Genomic DNA, 21,126 nt, shown 5'->3' with positions numbered 1-21,126 from the left:
GCCTAAAGCTAAGAGTTACAGGATAAAGGAGTTACATTTGAAGATTAGAGACAGCTAAGGGTTGGGGGTGGGGGGATAGGAAGGGCATGGCTTAAAGCAATGGGGAAACACTCTTCTTTACATATCTAGAGTGTAAAGTGAGGCCCACTTTCCCCTCCTTAAATCCATGCCTGGTCAGACTTGGGGTGTCAGCAAGTCAAGTCTCTTTATCTGTTGGTGGTCAGTAGATACATGTGCTTTTAAACCAAACAAAGCAAGGTAAACTGGTAATGTGGAGACTCGCAGTCTTATCCTAATGCTATTACTGAACAATTCAGATCTTAGAATCAGATTGCATTTGCGACCTGTAAGAAATGAACGTGTAGCACAGAATAAATTTGACATTAAAGGGCTATATGAGCAGAAAAAGGAAAGAAAATTACACAACTTTTTATTATCATTTTTAATATGTCCTAAAGATTTACTCTGCATAGGAATAATATAAATAAAAAAACTATCTTAGCTCATTTCATTAAAGGTGAAAATGCTCTGAGTGGAAAGACTGATCTCCTCTATTTTCTCAAACTCCCTTTCTGACAGGTGACTTATATGACACACTTCTGCCAATTTCCCGTTTGAAAGTACTCAGTACTTTTTTCCTCCCTCAAGGAAGAACAAATACAGCTTTGAGGAACATGTCTTTAAATTGGTTTTGGAAGAGGGTGGGCAGGGATCTTAGAGATCAAGATCAAGCAGAATTTTTCTTACGTTGCTGGGCAGATTTGATTTCTATAGGTTCATGTGGACAAAGGTCAAGGAAATGAAAGCTAAACATTCACCCTCTCTTTTCCTCAAGTCTCCAAACTCAACAGTATTCTAAGCCTCAAGTAGCAGTGTCAGCGTCAAGTCACTCCTTAGATTGTCAACACAAAACTGTATGCGCTCATCAAGTCTGTATCTTAGTGAACAGAGAGCATTGATTTCCTTTGGTACTGATTTCACATAAAAAGCCGTTATTAGCAAGTATGTAAAAGAGTACTCGGTCATAGAAAAGTTAATTAATAATGTATTTAATCCCATGGGAAAGTTACTACAACCTCTTTGAGAACCTAATTTACTCTTGGAGACTTCTGTTCTGAGAGTTGTGAATTTTTTCATTTGCAAAATGTAATAATTGTCAACAACTATGAAGGGTCTGAGATTTTACACTATTTGCAAGCTAACAATAGTCAGTCACGGTTTCATGGATGCTGGCAGAAGGCACAAAACTCCTGGACTAGAGACAAAGGACAGTTTATTACTCACAGCAATAGTAGTAGCCAGAGTGTCAGCATTTGTGCCAGTTCTCTGAGTCCCAAGTCCCACAGAGGGACATGAAGAGGACCAGATGATACCCGCACATGCAGTGGGTGGCATTACAAGAGAGGTACCCCAAGCTTAGGTAACTGAATCTTTTATAATGATCAGTAAGCCTGTCTAAACTTTGCCCCAGGGGGAGCATTATCTTTATTATACTGAACAGTAAACAAATATGCTCTTTGCTCCAGAAAGGGACACTATCTCTGTTTTCCAAGGCTGTTGGCCATACAAACACTCTTGAAAAGATATTCCAGAACAAAGGCAGCCATTGCCTCTGCTTGCAAGATGTATAGAAGTGTAAGGGACTCATGGAGAACTGGCTTCCAACACTAATAAATTTCTGTCTCTCTCTTCTCAAGATTAAGACCATATATAAAGCCCCTAGCTCTGCCTCTTGGCCTACTTTCCACTCTCTCTTCAAAACTAGGAGTCTTTCTTGACAATGCTATGAGCAGAGGCTGATGGGGAGTTTGGGGGGCAAATTTAAATCATTTGGGAATTGTAACTTTAATAGCAGGGAAAATGGAAGTTAGGAACTCTTTAGGAAAGTTCCCCCCAGGCCTGCTTGCTATTTGGCAGCTCCCCCACCCCACCCCTCCGCCCCACAAAAAGCACCTTCCTTTCACTTCACTTTAATACACAGCTAGTATTCCACTAAATGGATACTCATTGCAGTTTCTGAAAAATGTAAAGCTCTTGGAGCATTAAGGACTCTTAGGTATTCACACACATTAGTGTGAATTAATGTAAGACTGAGATATTGTGATTTGTAAGAAACATACAGTTGGTCATTCAGATGACCAACTATATGTTTTTCATATATATTTGGTCTTTGTCCATGGTTCCTGGCTCACAGCTCCCAAAACCCTTGGAATTTCCTAAAATAACGTTACTTTTGTTATGTTAATGAGGTTACTTTTGGAAAGCACCTAAGGATGGCAGCTGGTTGCCAGTGGAGTCAATCATGTGATTAGAGGGTTGGAACTTTCAGTCCCACCCCCTGACCTCCAGGGAGGTGAGGGGGCTGGAGGTTGAGTTTCATTCCCAATGGGTAATGATTTAATCAATCAAGCGTATGTAAGGAAGCCTCCATAAAAACCCAAAAGGACTGGGTTAGGAGAGCTTCTGGGATGGTGAACACAAGGAGATTGAGGGAGAGAGGCACACCTGGAGAGAACGTGGAAGCTCTGTGCCCTTTGCTCATACCTTGCCCGATGCATCTCTTTCTGTTCCCGAATTATATCCTTTTATAATAAACAAGTAATCTAATAAGTAAAATATTTCTCTCAGTTCTGTGAGCTGCTCTAGCAAATTAATCAAACCCAAGAAGGGGGTCTTGGGAACCTCTGATTTATAGCCAGTTGGTCAGAAGTACAGATAACAACCTGGGCTTGTAACTGGCATCTGAAGTGTGTGTGTGTTGGGGGCAGTCTTGTAAGACTGAACCCTTAACCTGCAGAATCCTGTGCTGTCTCTGAGTAGACAGTGTTGGAATTGAGGCGAATTCTCAGACATCCTGCTGGTGTCTGAGGATTGCTTGCTATTGTGTGAGAAGCCTCCCCACATACACTTTTGAATTGAGTCCAGGAACACAAAAGAAAGACACCTCCGCTTTAACAGCTAGCTGAGATTGGCTGCCCTGAATGAATAGCAATTTTGACTGGCAGGGGACAGAAGGGTAATTGTGAAGGCTGGGCACTTTTGGGAGATAGCAGGCCAGAGAGAGAACATCATGAGATGGGAGTCCATAGGGGCCAGGGAAGACAGGCACTGTAAGGTAGGAAAAGATGTGGGAGAAAGAGTAGGAAGATGCCAAAGAGAAATTGTACCCATTTTCTGATTTTACTTGAAGCTGGCACTGCGCCCAAGCAGAGGAAGAACATTCTTATTTTCCTTCTCCTCACTCCTGGATCTTCAATCCAAAAGTATTTATCAAGTGAGCATCTGCTGTTGCAACTGCCTTTGCTACTATTACTGCTATTGCTTAAACACTTGCTCTGTTTCCAGCCTTATGCTTACACTGATGTGACAAGGTCAGATAGGACATTGTCCCTGCCCCCAACAGAGCTTACTGTCCAGTGGGGGAGACAGACAAGTAAGTCAACAGTTACACAATCTAGTAAGTGCTATTTACCAAATACAATTATACAATTTAGTAAATGCCATTATAGAGGGGCATCTAAATCACACAGGGTAGGCCTTGCTTTAGGACCCTAACTTCAGACTTTTATTGTTAGTTCTACAGTTCACAATAATGAGCTAACAGTAGCTAATTCTTACACAGTACCTATTATGTGCCAGGCACAGTTTTATGTGCAATTAACACTGGGAATCTTTATAATAGCCCTATGAAACAGGTATTATGATTGTATATTCATTTTACATGGGAAGAAACTGAGGCTCAGAGAGGTTAAGTAGCTTCCCCAAAGTCACAGAAGTAGTAAGTAGCAGAGGTGGGATTTGATTTCAGGCCTCTGGCCCAGAATATATGTTCTTAGATACCTCCCTATACTGTCACTGAAACAAGTTTAAGCTAACCAGGCATTTGTGAGCTGTCCAGAAAATATAACCATGCTTGCAACTTATTTCTATGATAAAGTAAATTTTGAGTTCCAAACTTGTGACTCAGGGAGAAATTTTGAAAACAAATGTTTCAAGGTAGGGAAGCACCTGAGGCCTCCTGGGCCTATTGGAGAACTGCGAGCATTAGTGATAGACCATTTGTCTGACACGGTAAATTCCGTGTAAAAGGCCCAGAATACTAATTACCACATCATAAGTTCTGGGATCCTCCTTTTTCAGGTTCAATTGTTCTGATATGCAACATTTCCCATCTTATCAGTTTATGCTGCCAAGAAAATTAGTGACTTAAGTTCACTTTAAAAAGCAAAGAGTCAAGAGAATGAGAAGACAAGCCACAGACTAGAGAAAATATTTGCAAAAGACACATCTGATAAAGGTCCGTTATCCAAAATGTACAAAGAACTCTTAAAATTCAACAATAAGAAAACAAACAACCAGATTAAAAGTGGGCCAAAGATCTTAACAGACACTTCACCAAGAAAGATATACAGATGGCAAATAAGCATATGAAAAGTTGCTCCACATCATACCTCATCAGGGAAACGCAAATTAAAATAACAATGAGATACTACAACACACCTAGTAGAATGGCCAAAATCCAGAACACTGACAACACCAAATGCTGGCAAGGACATGGAGCAAGAGGAACTCTCATTCATTGTTGGCAGGAATGCAAAGTAGTGCAGCCATTTTGAAAAACAGTGTGGAGGTTTCTTATAAAACTCAACATACTTTTACCATACCCAGAAATTGCACTCCTTGGTATTTACCCACAGGACTTGAAACATTATGCTGCACAAAAACCTGCACACAGATGTTTATAGCAGCTTTATTCATAACTGCCAAAACTTAGAAACAACCAAGATGTTCTTCAGTAGGTGAATGGATAAACAAACTGTGGTCCATCCAGACAAGGGAATATTACTCAGTGCTAAAAACAAATGAGCTACTAAGCCATGAAAGGACATGGAGGAAACTTAAAAACATATCACTAAGTAAAAAAGGCAATCTGAAAAGGCTACATACTGTATGATTCCAACTATATAATATTCTGGAAAAGGCAAACTATAGAGATGATAAAAAGATCAGTGGTTGCTAGGGGTTAGGGAGGAGGGAGGGATGAGTAGGTGGAGCACGAATGATTTTCAGGGCAGTGAGACTACTCTGTATGGTGGATACAGGTCATTACAAATTTGTCCAAACCCATAGAATGCACAACACTTACAGTGAACTGTAATGCAAACTATGGACTTGGGGTGATAATGATGTGTCAATGTAGCTTCATCAGTCATAGCAAAGGTACCACTCTGGTGGGAGATGTTGATAATGGAGGAGGCTATGCATGTGTCGAGCAGATGGTATATGGGAAATCTCTGTACCTCCACTCAATTTTTCTGTAAATCTAAAACTGCTCTAAAAATAAAATCTATTTTTTTAAAAAAAAAAGCAAAGCAAAAGCCATTTATAAGAGAACTTCTATTCTTAAGGAGGAAAAAAAAAGTGCAGTCTGGAACATTATACCTGTTCCCGTGCTCTGGATCCCTTGAGAAAATTGCCAAGCCTAACCTTGAGCCCGGGTGCAAGAATTACTGCTCAACAGTGCCTTCTTATTAGGTGTGTTACAGACAGCCCTGGAGAAAGCGAGAGAGGAGACAGACAGAGAACAGGAGCCTTCCACAGCGCGTGAAACAGATTTTAAAGAAGGTACAGCATTTTCTTAGCGATTTAGGAGGAAATCTGGAGACCATCTTCTGCTACAAGGTTAAAAAAAAGTCGTTTTTATTTTATTTGAACTTATGAAAGTTATGCTTCCACTTACACCTCAGTGGCCACGTCTACTTGAAAATAACCTGCCTCAATAGTAGGATTTTCTGAATATTGATTTTTTTCCCCCCAAAGGAGTAATGGACTTGGAATGGACGTTAGGCAAACACTTGCGTACACAGACAGCCAACAACATATACACAGTGATAGATCCTCTTCTACAAAAGAAGAAAACAAAAAGGAGAAAGCTGGCTTATGCCAGGGAGGTCCATATTTCCTCTCTTTTCTAGGAACCTGCTTTCTTTTAGATTTCCTCTGCTCTGGGTTTTCGTTAATCCCAGGGACACACTTCTTAAGAATATAAATGTTAGCAGACTCTGGATGGAACAGCTCCCTCAGTCCAGGAGAGTTAGTTTATGTTAAGGCTGAATTGTCCCCCCTCCCCAATTCATATGGGGAAGTCCTAACCCCTGCCCGCCAGAAACTGACTGTATTTGGAGATAGGCCCTTTTCTTTTTTTTAAGAATTTATTTTTCCTTTTTTCTCCCCAAAGCCCCCCGGTACATAGTTGTGTATTTTTAATTGTGGGTCCTTCTAGTTGTGGCATGTGGGATGCCACCTCAGCATGGCTTGATCAGCGGTGCCACGTTCGCGCCCAGGATTCGAACCAGTGAAACCCTGGGCTGCCGAAGCACAGTGCTCGAACTTAACCCCTCGGCCACAGGGCCGACCCAGAGATAGGGCCTTTAAAGAGGTAAACAAACTAAAAATGAGTTCATGAGGGTGGGCCCTAAGCCAGTATGACCGGTGTCCTTACAAGAAGAGGAGATTAGGACAGAGACACAGAGGAAAGAGCACGTGAAGACACAGGGGGAAGACGGCCATCTACAAGTCAAGGAGAGAGGCCTCAGAAGAAAGCAACTCTGCCGAATCCTGATCTCAGACTTCCAGCCTCCAGAACTGTAGACAAATTTCTGTTGTTTAGCCCACTCGGTCTGTGATACTTTGTTATGGCAGCCCTCGCAAACTATTATGGTCTGTGAGACCAAACCCCGTGACTCCAGCATTCCCACAGTGCTTCCATCCAGAGCTTCTTAAGAGCAGTTGGTGAACTTGTTAATGCAATTATAAAGAACAAGAAGACCTCTGAATTCATTCAACAAACTTTTATTGAGCTTGTCCTGCACATCAGGTACTGAGTTAAATGGCAAAGACAAAAAGATGAACTCCTATGTAGCTCAAAGTAAATAAGACCCCAAACCATCCTCAAGGAATTCACAGTCTAAAGAGGAGACACATAAAGAGTTCATTTCAATACCATGTGACCAGTGGTAAGATTGTGGTATGTAGAGTGCCATGGGTAAGGACCAAGAGCTGTGGGAAGCTCCCTGAGACATAGGAGAGGTGTCAGATCAGAGGCCACGAACCCATGTCTTTAGGGAAAAGTAGAAGTGTGCCAGGTGAACGAGGGCTGAGAGACGTTTCAGCGGCAGGAATACCACGGACAAAGGCAGGGCAATGGGAAAGCATCTAGAATGTCAGGCTATGAGCGAGAGGTCAGATAACTGGAGTTAGGATGTGTTTGAGGGAGGCGGGGAGGAGAGACTGAAGAATTAGGGTCAGACCACGAAGGACCATGTATGCCAAATTTGGATTTTAACCTGAAAGCAGTGGGAAGCCACCAGAGATTTTTGCAGAGAAAATTCGTGATCAGACTTGTTCTGAGCATGGTCTCTCTAGTAGCGTGGAGAATGAAATGGTGTGGGGAGAGGCAGGTTACAGAAAGACCAGACCGCATGGAGGACGATGGGGACCTGAACTGAGGCAGTGGTGTTGGGGTGTGGACAGCTGTCCTGCTTTAGAGATAGCTCAGAGGTGGAATTGGAGGCGTCTCTAGACTTACACTGTGAGGATTTTAACGCTGCTACTGCTCTCTGTGCTAATACGGGAAAGGTGCTTCCAACCGTAAAGCACTAGACAATATTTACCTGTTTTCTCTGCATCAGGCGTATAAATAAATATCACTGCTTCCTTAAACATATAGACTTCTTATCAACATACTAGAACACAATATTTTATTTACCTTTTAAGAATTAAATTCAAAAGAGCTACATTTCCTTACTTGTGTTTTGTTTAAATTTGAGGAGAACTGCTCTTCAAAAAAAATACGGTGTAATTGGATACAGTTAAAAAAGAATATCTTATTTTATCTCCTCATAGCATGTCTGGTATTTTTGCGATTCTTCCAAGTTGGACTTGCTGGAAAGCTGCCTATTTGAGGCAATGGAAAGCCTTGGAAAATACACTCGCCTGGGTCGAATCTGAGTTTTCTCACTAGCTACCTACCTTGAGTAGTTTAATCACTCTCTCTAGGCCTCAGTTTTATTTCTAAAATGAGGGATAAATGCCTTAATCCCTAAGACTCCTTCTGACTAAAATTTCATGAGTCTTTTCTCCCAGAAAAAAATACTCCTCTTGAATTTCAAAATGCATTTTTGTTTTGCTGTTGTTTTAAAAAGGGGACTTTAAATTTTGCTAGAAAATATTTTTTGGAAAGTACATAAATCTTATGAGAGGTTTTTGAGATTCATTAAAACCGAAGCATCACTCACGTTCAAAGCACTACCATTCTTGGGGTGCAGAGGACTCAGAGAAAAGTACTTAAACCTCTGTAGGTTAAACCAGGTCTCAGAGCGAGCAACACAACGACCAGGTGACGCCTGTTGAAACGTGGAGTTGAACAGGGTAAATACGACGGCAGGAAAATTAACAACAAGCAGGACGATTTCCTTTTCCCTTTCTCAGGAAACTTGTATCTCTACGTGGAAGAGGGCTCCAGATCTCCGAAAGAGAAATGGGAGGGAAGTTTCCCAGATTTCCTTACTCCCTACCTGCTGGTCTGCCTCCCACTCCGGCTCTCTCTGATGAGGACTTGATTCCCCCCTCCTCTGTCTCCCTCCCTCTCTCCCTCCCTCCCTCTCACCCTGAGTAACGGTACAGTCCTAGCAAGTGATGCTGTCGGAGACAGGAGACGGGCACCGCGGAGGCATCGCCGCCGCCCGCAGGCGGGAGAGCCTCTCCCCGCGCCAGCGCCCCGCGCGGCCGCCGGCCTCCTCCTCGCAGCCCCAGCCGCGGCGGCTGCTCCCACGGGTTGATGGTGGGCGGCGGCGGCGGCTCGGCTCGGGTTCCCGCCTCTGACTGCTCGGTCGCGGGCCGCGCCGAGCTCTCCCCTGGCCTCCCCGCCCGGGGCTGCCCGGCGCTGCGGGCGCCGCGGGAGGCGGGGAAGGGGCGCCGCGGGGAGACCGCGCGCCAGGGGCGGCGGAAGCGGGCGGCCGGCTCCCCCGCGCGCGGACCGCAGCCGGCGCGATGTCCACCAAGGTCAAGAAGTGCAAGGAGCAAGCGAGGGTGACCTTCCCCGTGCCGGAGGAGGAGGACGAGGGCGAGGACGAGGGCGCGGAGCCGCAGCGCCGCCGGCGGGGCTGGAGGGGCGTCAACGGGGGGCTCGAGCCGCGCCCCGCGCCCTCGCAGCGAGAACCGCACGGCTACCGCCCGCCGCCCTTCTCGCCGGGACCCGACATGTGAGTACCCGGCCGGCGGCAGCCCGCGGCGGGGCGCTGGCCGGGGGCCGGGAAGGCGCGCCCCCGGGCTCCCCGCGACGTGCCCGGGACCCCCACGCCCCGCCCGGCACTGCAAGGCAGTTCGATTCCGGGCGACTTCGGGGGGAACAAACCTCGGCCGGGGGCTCGCCCCCTTGGTCCTACTCTGTAGAGGGACTTGGGGGGCGCCGAAGGCGTGGCGGGGGCTCTGTCCCGACTCAATTGCGCGAAACAGCCCCGCGGACAGACACAACAGACGCCAGACGCGCTTCCCAGGGAGCTGACACTTCCTCTCCTACCACCGAGGACGCGTGGACTCTCCGTGGGCTGGGGACCCTTCGGAAAATGGACCCTGGGGTCCCCAAGCCCACCCGGGGAGGCCAAAGAAGTGGAAGGTGTGCATAGACCGAGGCGCGCTCTCCAACCCCGACCTCCTCCCCGGCGTCCCAGCGTCGAGCCACCCTGGGGACTTGGGTCCCCTCCGACGCAGGACAGGGCAGTGGGGAGAAGGGAGGAGACGGTGTGCGGTACAGAGTGTGGGTTGGAGGTTTCTCCGGTCGCCTTGTTCCCCGACGGCCCTTTCAAAGTTGGAGTCGAAGCCCCAGCGGGTCCGCCGGCGAGACAGCGGGCGCGGGGCGGCCGTGGGAACCGCTGTGGTGCTAACTTAGGCTGTAGTTCCCAGGCGGCGCAGGGCCAGCAGTTGTTTCTTTTTTAAAGGAAGGTAAAGGTCGGAGCTCTAGTGTGTGAGAAAGAGCAACTTTTCTTAATTTACAGATCTTGGAAACAGCCTTATTTAATCAGCTGCGAGATGCAGAGAGGATGAGAAAGAAGGTGATTAGTTTTAGGGTGCATGCCCTCTATTTCTCTTGTCACGTACCTTGGGCGTGCTGCAGGGTTTACTGGCATCTTTTAGGAAGAACGCACAAATGTAGGTAGAGAACTTGGGGTCAGACGTGGCGGGCGGCCCTGACCGCGAGGACCGGGAAGTGGTTCTCTGGGCAGGGACGGAGGTTCTGCAGCGCCCCCTGCTGCCCGCGAGCTGCCCACAGCCGGGGTCCGAGGCCTTCCGGGGGACCCCGGACTCTCACACCGCTGGGCTCGCTCGGAGGCGGCGCCTGGCCGGCCCCGGACTTGCCTCTAAGAAAGAGAAATCAGTGGCTGGGAGTAGATCGCTTAGGGAAGGGTTCTGATTTAAAATGAGCGACGCATCCTGATGTGGTTCAGTTATTGCTGAAGATTAGCCTGGAGAGGAAATGGCCCGGGAAATGGGCGGAAGGTATATCCTTTGGGATTAAAGCGCTGCCAGCTCGCTGGCTTCCCCACTCCCTAAGGTTATAAGACGTTGTCCATTTTTTCTTTAGCCAATTTGGTTTTTATAACCCAGCTCAATTTCTTGATTCTTTAAAAATTTTTTTCTTTTACCTTAAATCTACACTAAATGGGACAGCACAGCAGTCTTATCTGAGAAAGCAGGGCGGAGCAGATTACTCCCTTTGCCTTTTGAAGTTTGAGGTCAATTACACAAAGGTGCGGGGGCAAATTCTATTGTAGGTTAGCTATCTAACCGCTAACAGAACATCTTTCCTTTCTATTTGTTGACTGTACGTAATTCAACAAATAACTGTTGCAATCGTACTTATTTTGTAAAGCGGTTGAGAAGACCCAGTCATTTTAAGGAGATAGACGTTAATAAACGTTTTTTCTGGAGGTAGGGCAGCAAACTCTTCATGGTTACCTGAGGCCTGTCACTTGGTACACGTCAGAGACTGGCTTGATATCTGTAGCAGAGGTTAGCTCTTTGTGCCATGATTGAGGAGAGTATGGACACAGTTTAATAGCTCAGAAAGTGAACCAGCAGCCCTAGGATGGCATCGGAAGAGGACACTCAGTCCATCAAAGCCCCAGGGTCATTTCAGTAGGCGCGAGAGAACAGCTGAGTTTAAAATTCAACAGGGGTGCTGAGGATGGAATCCCACTTTTACCAGAAAGATTCCTCAGGGTGATGCTGTTGCTCATTTCACTGCTCCATGCTCCAGTATTCCACTTGGGAATTTTAAACGGACTGTCTTAGGAGGAAGAGTGCCTTCTGCCGTATCACTAACAAGACTGTTTTTTATCCTTTGATAGAACTCTTGATTCAACTATTGATTCAAACCAAGACTTCCTTTATCCCAATTGTTTGCAAACCTAGGACCAAGTAGTATGTCATTGGTGAGATTACCTCATTCGTGGAGTTTTTTGCTTGTTAAATATATCTGATGAACTCCAAAAAGGCATTTGAGGGCACTCTCATGAGTTTCAATTCAAAGACATTTCTTAAGCATTTGCCTGCGCAGGGTAAGTGCACCAAGCCACAAAGACAAGTATAACAATTTTTCTGCACTCAAGGAGTTTGAAATCTCATGAGGGAGAGGAGGAAATGAAACTGGGTGTGAGCAATTATGCTGTAAGTTAGAATAAAATAAGTAACCATAAAAACACAAGGAAGGAGCTATGAAGGGTCAAGTGCAAAGGAGAGACAGACAACGCAACGTAAGGTTGTAGAGAAATCAAGGAAACCTTTATTGACCTTGAAAGATAGGAGGCAGAGACAGACTGGGTAATTAATTCACCCCAATGCCAGGCATGTCTAGTGATTATTAGTTGAGTTTGGTTGGAACACAGAGTATGTGTAGGAGAGCTGTGAGATGTAGCTGGTGGATGTGTTGGTTTGGGGCATTATGTGGAGGATCTTATATGCCAGAAACAGGCAATAGGGGGCCATTGATGGTTTCAAAGCAGCAACAATTTGATCAAAGCCACTCTGAGAGCAAGATAGATTGAAGTGGCAATTGGCAGAATGTGATTAAATAAATTAGGGGGCTATTTGTAGCTGTCCAGGCTGAGATTTGGGTCTGTAATAGTGTAGTACTGGCGGGATAGAAAGGGGAGAGATTGGAAGAGAGAATACACAGATAGAATCTATGGGAATCTGCAACTAACTGCCCGTGGGGGATTGAAAGAGAAAGCAAAGCCAGAGATGATTTGGTGATTTTGACCTAGATAACTAAGAACATTGGTGGTTGGTGTCATTATTGAAAAAAACAAAGAGGAGGATCTGATTTTTCAGATAGTCCTGATAGAGGTGTCAAGCAGAAAGATGGAAAGGCAAGTTTAAAATGGGAGAATTTGAGAGTCTGCTATCTGATGGGAATTGTTACAGAGTCATGTGAGTATGTGATATTACCCAAAGAAGGAGTGTGAAGAGAAAAACGGGAGCCTCAGCTCCTTTTCGGAGGGAAACTTTTTTGTTAGAGGGCGGAGAGCGAGAGTAGCCGGCAAAGGGTACAGAAAAAGATGAAGGAGCAGGTGGTACTAAGGAAAGGCTGCTAGAGAGAAGAGTTTCAGGAACAGGGAAGAATTGACCCACAATTGGCAAATGCTTGGTAAATCAAGAGAGAAACTTGAGTCTACTTTTAGTAAGAAGAATCAATCCTTATATGTATCAACAGACGTACACAAAATCGTTAGATTTCTCAGCAGTGTTATCTTTAACAGAGAAAGACTTCTGGAAAGGAGGATTCTGTTTAGTTTTTCTTCTGGAAGTGCTGCCAAAAATTTGTCATAATAAGGGCAGTAATTTGTGTTTATAAAATACTCCATGCTGTCATTTATACTAATTAACTTGAATCACACCTCTTTAAAGCATGTTTATCATTGTCATCATTTGGCGAGTGAGGAAATTGGTACACAGAGAAGTAAAGTCATTTTCTAAAGGTTATTCACCGAATCAATAATAGAGCTTCTGTATTCAATATAGTGTTATTAACTATAGTCGTCATGCTGTGCATAAGCTCTCTAGGCTTATTTGTCCCATGCAACTGGAAGTCTGTACACTTTAACCAGCATTTCCTCATTCTCCCCATTTCCCAGCCCCTGGTAACCACCATTCTTCTCTCTGCCTCTGTGGATTTGGCTTTTTTAGATTCCACATATAAGTGAGATCATGCAGGTTTTTTCTTTCTGTGTCTGGCTTATTTCACTTAGCATAATGTCTTCCACGTTCCTCCATGTTGTAGCAAATGGCAGGATCTCCTTTGTTGAGGCTGAATATATTTCATTGTATGTATATACACTGCAGTTTCTTTGTTTATTCACCTGTCAATGGACACTTAGGTTGTCGGCATGTGTATCTTGGCTATTTGGTAAGAGAGTAGATTTCAGGTGCTCTCATCCCCCTCCTACCACCCCCCCCCCCCAAAAAGGTAACTGTGTGAGGAGATGGATATGATAATTACCCTTGGCTGTAGTAGTCATTTCACTGTGTATATGTATATCGTCATATTGTATACCTTAAATATATACAATTTTTATTTTAAAAAATAAAGCTGCAGAGTGATTAGAAGATTTAAAAAATTAGTAAAGCTTCTGATTCTCAGCTCTGTAACATAGGGGAGCTGAAGATGGGTACACAATGCCTTGTAACCCAGATTGTCTAGTTGGATGTTAGTTTCTGTGGCACTGGCCTGTGTAAATGTTCCCATCTGGCTTCGTTTTGCTGTGCGGTTGAGAGCAGTGTTGTGCGTGTTGCTTTGGGCATCAAATTGGGAACAGCATCTCTCTCACACCCCTGGATCGGAAATCAGAGATTCTCCAAGTGACCGTTGCATCTCCAGGGACAGGAGTTTGGACTTTAGGGGACTAAAGTCAGACTTTATTAGTCAGTGTTATTAAGGAAGAGTTAGGTTTCTCCACAGTTAGAGTTTAATTTTCAAGAATAGCACAACATGGTATTAGACTTGAGCCCTTTAATAATCTGAAACTTTTAATTACGTTATTAGTTTGTCCCTCAGAGAAGTAATTTCACTATTTACAACATAGGTTGTTTTAAATTATTTTTATATACTATCAAAGTAGTCCATGAATATAGTGTTTAAAGTTAGTGCTAAAAAGGCTTATAGGACAATAGCACGTCTCCGGCAGTCCCTTTTCTTCCCGCCCACACCATTTCATTCCACTTTCAACCCCTTCAACTCCTGCTGTCTTGTTCTTCTTATATTTTAGATGTTATCAGTCGTCTTAAGTGAGAATTTTCACTCACTTAAACCTCTTAATCTCCCCCTATCCTCCACCACATGGTTGATCACAATTTCTGATTAATATCTTAAAGTCTTCATTATTATGACCGTGTTTATGACCAGTAACTATTGTTGACTGCTGAGTCTAGTAGTATGGTATGATTACATTTCTTTTCTAATTACTTGTTTTTCTTAGAGTAAATATTTGTCCCATCTTGTCCTTGCTTCTTTAGATAAATGGTCTGCAGTCTGTAGCAGTGTGTGGTTTCCTGAAGACATCCCTTCTAAAAACCTCTGACTTACTTTGTATGAGGTTTAAATTTTTTTTCCTTCAGAAAGGCTTTAGAATCACCTCTTCATTAGTACTCTTCTGAAATTTCAAGATGGTATGGGTCTTTTTTTCACTATGTGAGCTGGACCCTTGGTGAACCCTTTCAATATCTAGAGATTCTGCCCTTTGGTTCTGGGATATTTTCATGTGTTATTTCTTTTATTCTTTCCTATCCACTATTTTCCTTCTTTTTTCTTTCTGGACTTCCTGTCATTTGGATGTTTGACCTCCTGGCTGATCCCCTAGTTTTTGTGTCTCTTCTCTCCCATTTTCCAATGCTTGTCTTCTCTGTTCTTTTAAGATATTTCCTTGACTGTATCTCCCAACTCTTTCACTGAGTTTTTTCCATTTAGCTATTATATTTTTAATCTCTAAGAGCTCTTTCTTGTCTTATAAGTATTCCTTTGTCATAGCATTCTTTTTTATTTCAGAGATGCAGTATTTTTAAAATATTTCTCAAGGGAGGAGGGTTTGGGAGATAATAAACCTGGCTGTTGGTCTTCTGGAACTGGGCAGAGACCCCCTCTTCTTAGTCCCTGCCCTCCTCTGGGCCTAGTGTCCTATCTAGAGCATCTCCATCTCTATTTCTCTAGAGATTTCATGTCCTGTCTTTCTTGTAGGGGTGAGGATTGTCACTTGATCATATCACTTATGGCTTAGATATCTGGGGGAAGGGATTCTACCTACTCTTCATACAGACTGTCAGCGAATTCCCCCATTTTTGGCTCCTGCCTCATCTCTACTGTAATCTGTACAGTGTGGTATGAGGGGCATCTGAAGTCCTCTGCCTAAAATCATCTTGGTACCACACTTCCTAAATTTAACTAATATAGAATATTTTGGAGAAAAATAGAATGTTTGAGTTGGAAAGGATTCTATCTAGTCCAGTCCCTTCTTTTTTCAAATTGAGAAACTGAAGCTGAAGGTTGACATCTAATCACGGCAACCCCAGGCCATCTGAAATCTCCCGGTTCCTAGGGCTGTGCTGTTTACACTGTGGCCTCCTTTGGGTTAAACTTTTCTCTCTTCCTCAGAGAAATTTAAAAATGCTCCTGGGAGGAGCAACACAGGAAACTACTAATTAGTATTAATTCATTTGAGACCCAGTTAATTAATCATTTCAATTTACCTGCTGATGGCAGATCAACTTGAGAAAGTTTGTAAGCTAAGTAGGAGGACTAAGAATGGGGGGAAAGAGGAGAAAAGGATATCTCAAGGCACAATTGACTCCCTGCCAAACATTGCTTCTGATTTTCTCTTCTGTTAATATCAAAGAGGTGAAAGGGTCCTGGACCAGGACTGGACCATCATTTCACGACTGGGTTAGAATTTTAGGGATTTTTCATTACTGTGCTGGGATAGCAAATGTCTGTCTGTTTCCCCTCTCTCTCTCTCAATTATTCAAACCCACTGAGCTGTTCATTTGCCTACAATATCCCATAAACCCTTACCCCTAGCTGACAGTAGACAATAAAACACCACAGAAAATGTAACGGGAGGAAGGAAACTCTTTTTACTGAGCTCCTGTGCCCTTGGTAGGAAGGAATCCTTTGAACTTCCTGGCTGGGAACTGAGATCGCCCCCTTAGGGAACATGCTCAAGGAATGGTCGCAGAACAGTCCTCTGGGGAGGGCGGCTTTTTCCTAGACGGGCAGTCTTCCTTCTCCGAGCTGCCCTCCACACCGCCCAGGAGCAGCCTGGCAGGGGAGCCAGATTAGTGGCCTGTGCAGGGTGAACGCATAGGAGTCTGGCCCCAGATAGAAGTCTGAAGCTGTGAACTGTGGGGTGGCCAACTTCACACTTGTGCATAAGGGGCTCAGCAGTGACTTTATGAGAATAATTAGAATTGTTATAGTGTTTTGTCTTTAATTTAGCATCTAGGTCAGGGATATGTGCCTACAGTTATCTAGTGAAAAAAAATTTCCTTATTAAAAAAAAACCTCCCTTCTTTGCGCTATTCAAATAATAGATGACAATATGGATTTGATCCTAGACCTTTTTAAAAAATGAGATTTAAATGTCCACAAGTGTGTGACCTGTTAAGGAAAGAGCATGACAAGGCTAATATTCTACACCAGTTTTGCAATTCTAAATACATTTCGTCAAATAGGACTGATGCATATGGATTCTCTGTTGAAAAGTAGGTCGCAGGGTGATGAGATGGGAGCAAGGATCTAAAAACCTCAGACTTCTGACTTTGGATATGGATGATAGTAATAGAAAAACAGATCCCTTTGCTTCTAATAATGTTAGAGATTAATATATATATAATTGATAGTGACTAACATATTAAAATAGCCAAGCATGCATTTCTCTTGGGTCAGTAGAAGTTTTTTACTTTACTATTGAGTTCATTTTGTCTCAATTTTTGTTCAGTTATAGACTGAATTCGTTTTTGACTTCTGATTTCCTTATCACTAATCTTCCTGAAATGATAAATGTTAGTTTTAGAAAGCATTGTGAAAATGAGTTTATTTTTGAAGATAAACTTAACTATTAATTATTAGAGCTTATTAATTCTAAGATTTATCCTCTGTTTGCCCCCAGATTATCCTGACAAAATGTAAGTTTATGTAAGATCAAAATCAAGAGATGTAGAATTCACCAGTTACTTTTTGTGGCGTAACTAAGAATTGAATGTGATTAATCATAAATTTGCTTTGAAAGAAGAAAGATTATTTACATTACTTTAACTTATGACTATTAAGTTGTATTAAAGTATTCAAGACATTCTTTTTTATAGAAGAGTCACTCCAGTTCTCCTCTATCACTACTCCCACACATTGTCTTTTATGGCCAAGGGTATTCTTTAATCTAGAGGGAAATTGCTGTTCCCTAGGTGTTCAGTCTTACGGTCTAAGTGTGCATGCATCCCTCCAGCAGATACATTTTCATCTGCCATGTACTAAAAGCTAGGCACATAGACACAAAGAAGGCTGTTTCTGCTCTAAAGGATGTTACAGTATCATTGAGGAGACAGGCATGAAAGCAGACCATTACAAAGCATACAATAGTCAACTTAATGGAGTTATATACACAAACAGAAACATCTAAGTTCTAGAAGGCATTTGCTTGAATACTTTCTTGGGCACATATGTTTAAGAAGCATTATCAAGAAGTCATGCGGGCAATGGTTAGGGGTCCTCACCTCTGCTCCCGGTGGACTTTTAGTGGGAGCAACACACTGTTAAATGGCTTTTTTGCTTTTCTGGTTTTAGCTGGTGAGGGGTCTGGCAGAGCTTTCATGAGGGGGGTGACAGGGAAAGCGATGCACAGAGGAGCCCGGAGCTTCCCTCCTTAAATATACAACAGCTTCTTGTCTCTGACTTAGTCATTAGGGCATATACCCAAATTAGCATATGTCTAATAGATTTATTAAAATGATACATGGGGAATTCTGAATATAACACAGGCCAACAGAAACTCTCAGGGAATTAATTACTGTGGAGACCCAAATATCTCTCTAGACCTATAATTGCTGGAATCTCTACGTTTTAATTTTTTTGTGGGATGAGAATTTTTAGAAATGAAAGCTGCGCTTTCCTCTTTCTTAAGTGGAGCACCTTTTCTTGCTGGCTTGGTTGCTACTGTGACGATGTTTTCTTTAGCTGTTCATGGTGTCGGTAGATGCAGGCTCAGCGTAGATGGCGAGAGACATGAGACCCATAGCCCTCTATAATGTACGACTACATTAGACAGTCGAACTGAATGGGCTGCCTTCCTCTAGCCTTGCACACTGGTGCGCTTAGATGCTACTGAAGTTCAGTGACTCCCACTCCATTTCTTCCCTTCCACAAATATATACGTTAGGAGATTTTCAAAACGTGTGTTTTTGATGACATTATCAAGGTTGTGTTTCAGATGCCCTGTCTTCCTTCCAAGCACACTCACATGTAAGGCACACCGTGTAGATGTCAGATGTCTCCAGAGGCAGCTGCATTGACTGACAGGTGCCTGCTTCCCAGGGGACCGTGGACTTTGTCTATGTTTTGACTTTTTGTCTCTGACTTTCTTGTCTTTTGTCAGTGCCTGCTGCTTCCCACCTTCATTACCACTTGGAGTTGTCACCATCTCCGAGACTGTAACTAGCATGGCAGTTGCTCTCTCACCTTTTTTCCTCTCCTCTGTGCTTTTCTTGCTCTCTCTCTTCTGTGGCTCCTTCCGCTTTTCTTGCCCTTCACAGAATGACAGACTGGCTCCTAGCTAGCTGGCACATTCGCTTTCTTTGGAGCGGTGAACTGATTGGTCAGGACAGTTTGGGTGTTATTCTCATTGCTTTGGCTCACATTGATGGTGTTATTACCTTGTTTGCTTGCTTGCTAAGTGCATTGAGTAGGTGGTTATTTCCTCACTCATTTCAATAAAGGAGTTGAGGTGATTTCTTAATAATGTTCATTTGTTGCTGTGTGCTAAAGAGCTTGCAGTTCAATCCAAAGAGCCGTTTTAGAAGCTGTTCTTTATAGAACCAAAATGTTCCAACACATAAGCTGAGGATATATTTTAATACAGTAATGTTACTTTGATTTGCAACCTGTTATTCATTTTCTTATTCTCTAGAGACAGCATGGTAGAGTAGAGAGCCTGGGAGAGGCCCTCTGACTCTCATCTTCTAATTCGCTACCCTTCAGTGACCTTAAGGAAGTTACTTACCATTCTGACTGAGTCTCTTTATCTGTAGAATTAGTATCAACTGACAAATATTTTAAACATACACTGCATTGTATTAGGTACTGTAGAGGTGATATAAGAATTATAAAACATAACATAGGAAACATGAAGCATCTATCCTCAATTGAACTTAGGGGGCATGAATATCAGAGGAGACAGTAATCAAGAAGATGAAATAAAATTAAGCATATAGATTTAGGGGCAGACTAGCAGTGTTACAAAAACTCAGGCTGATGAAATAGTCAGGAATGGTTTCAGAAAGGATCAAAAGACAACATTTCAGAATGGACAGAATCTTGCAGGTCTTCTAGTCATTACCCTGTGAAACTTTACCCTCTATTTACGGAAGTCTAATGTAAGCTGGACCACGGAAGGTAGGAAGGATTTGAACCGGCAAAGGGCAGAAAAAAGAGTATGCCTAGGATGGAAACAAAAGGAGCATCCAGAGGCAGGTGTGGCAGAGTCAAGAAACCATGACAGCTTGGCTGAGCGGGAGCATGTAGCTCCTGTAATCTGCCTGTAACAAACAGGTCTTTCTCCTGAGCCTCCCCGGCTGAGTGGGAGAGAAAAAAGTGAACCAGAGGTCCAACCTGTGGCTTAAATTAGTTTTTTATATTCTGTTTTTGTTTTTTGCTTGCTAAACAGACACTTATTCTCATTCAACAAATGAATTAAGCAATCAATAAATTAAGCAATTAAGTGAATTAAGCAATTAGGCAGTTATGTGAGTTAACAGGGAGGGAAGGCTTGCCCTCTATTGGTGCAGGGATTTGCTCAACAGGACAGTGTCTCCATGTGCCTTGAGGGGGTGTCTAAGGGACCTTTGCTTGCTCAGTCTTCCCCCCCCAGTCTCCACAAGGGCCAGAGTCTCTATGGTGTTCATGCCCACCCCCAGTTTATCACACTCAGGAGGGATGCTATGAGGCTGATTTCATTGATCTTAGTGTGACAGTATAAAGTAAATTTTCTTTTTAAGAAAAATTGCTCAGGCTCCCAGAAAGCTGCCCCTGCCCTGGCTCTTCTCTGTAGCATCTGGGCATTGGGGGAGGGGAGCTTATGTGTCCCCTGGAGGGGGAAAGAGTTGGTGTCCTTTGATTCTTCCCGTCTCTAGGCAATGTTCATTGTCTACTTGGGTGCTGCTTGTCAGCAGCAGTAACTTGATCTTGGCTGACTTGCCTTTGGTATAACCCAGATGTGCTCCCTGCTGTACATGGTTTCAGCTCAGTTCCCATGGGCTACAGAGCTCTATCTAGCTAACCGCACCAGCCGTCGTCCCTAGTCTTGACACAGGCTCCCTGGCTCTCAGTGCAGGGTCCACGTGACCTGGGAGCTGAGGGAGGCTTGAGAAAGCCCTTACAATTCCCTGCTTAACCAGGCTGGCTGTCCCAGATCTCCAGATAACATAAGCAGGGCCAGAATCCCCTGCCCTCCATGATTCCTCACCCTGTGGGATCCACATCTTGAATTTTACTTGCCTTCTCTTATTGTCTTTCTTTTCCCAGGACAGTAAGCATCATGACTTTGCTTGTCAAAAGTGGGAGAGCTATCTTGTCTGCATGATGAGAGCGCTCTGTGATCAGTTCCTTCAGAATTAATTAGAGAAATAAAGGAATTGAACAAATCCTTCCTCAAGACGATTTTCCTTTACCCAAATTCTGCTTGCAAAATCTCAGTTTTCTTGCAAAAAGCTGTAAATTACCTTGATGTTTCCCTTTGCACTCCTCTTCTAAAACTTGCCTTCTCCATTTCCCCCTAAACATGCCCACTCAACTCTACACTACAACACTCA

The 21,126-nt window shown here is 43.7% G+C and overlaps 1 protein-coding gene across 5 annotated transcripts in view; it reads left to right on the top strand.

Annotated features, from left to right (window-relative positions):
* Positions 1 to 8,824: 8,824 nt before the first annotated feature.
* The window catches only part of TRPC3 (transient receptor potential cation channel subfamily C member 3), a 73,451-nt gene continuing 61,149 nt past the window's right edge, over positions 8,825 to 21,126 (top strand). For 4 of the 5 annotated variants that reach the window (XM_046655803.1, XM_046655801.1, XM_046655800.1 and 1 more), the window contains exon 1: positions 8,825 to 9,263. In XM_046655803.1, the coding sequence (XP_046511759.1) occupies positions 9,052 to 9,263 (212 nt within the window). In that variant the 5' untranslated portion in view covers positions 8,825 to 9,051. Of the gene's footprint in view, positions 9,677 to 21,126 lie in introns of all 5 variants that reach the window. The other variant, XM_046655804.1, reaches the window with a different exon arrangement.

This window comes from Equus quagga, chromosome 3 (assembly GCF_021613505.1).
Source record: "Equus quagga isolate Etosha38 chromosome 3, UCLA_HA_Equagga_1.0, whole genome shotgun sequence".
Classification (NCBI taxonomy): domain Eukaryota; kingdom Metazoa; phylum Chordata; class Mammalia; order Perissodactyla; family Equidae; genus Equus; species Equus quagga.
Note: the sequence above shows the minus strand (reverse complement) of the source record. Positions and strands in the feature narration are given on the sequence as shown.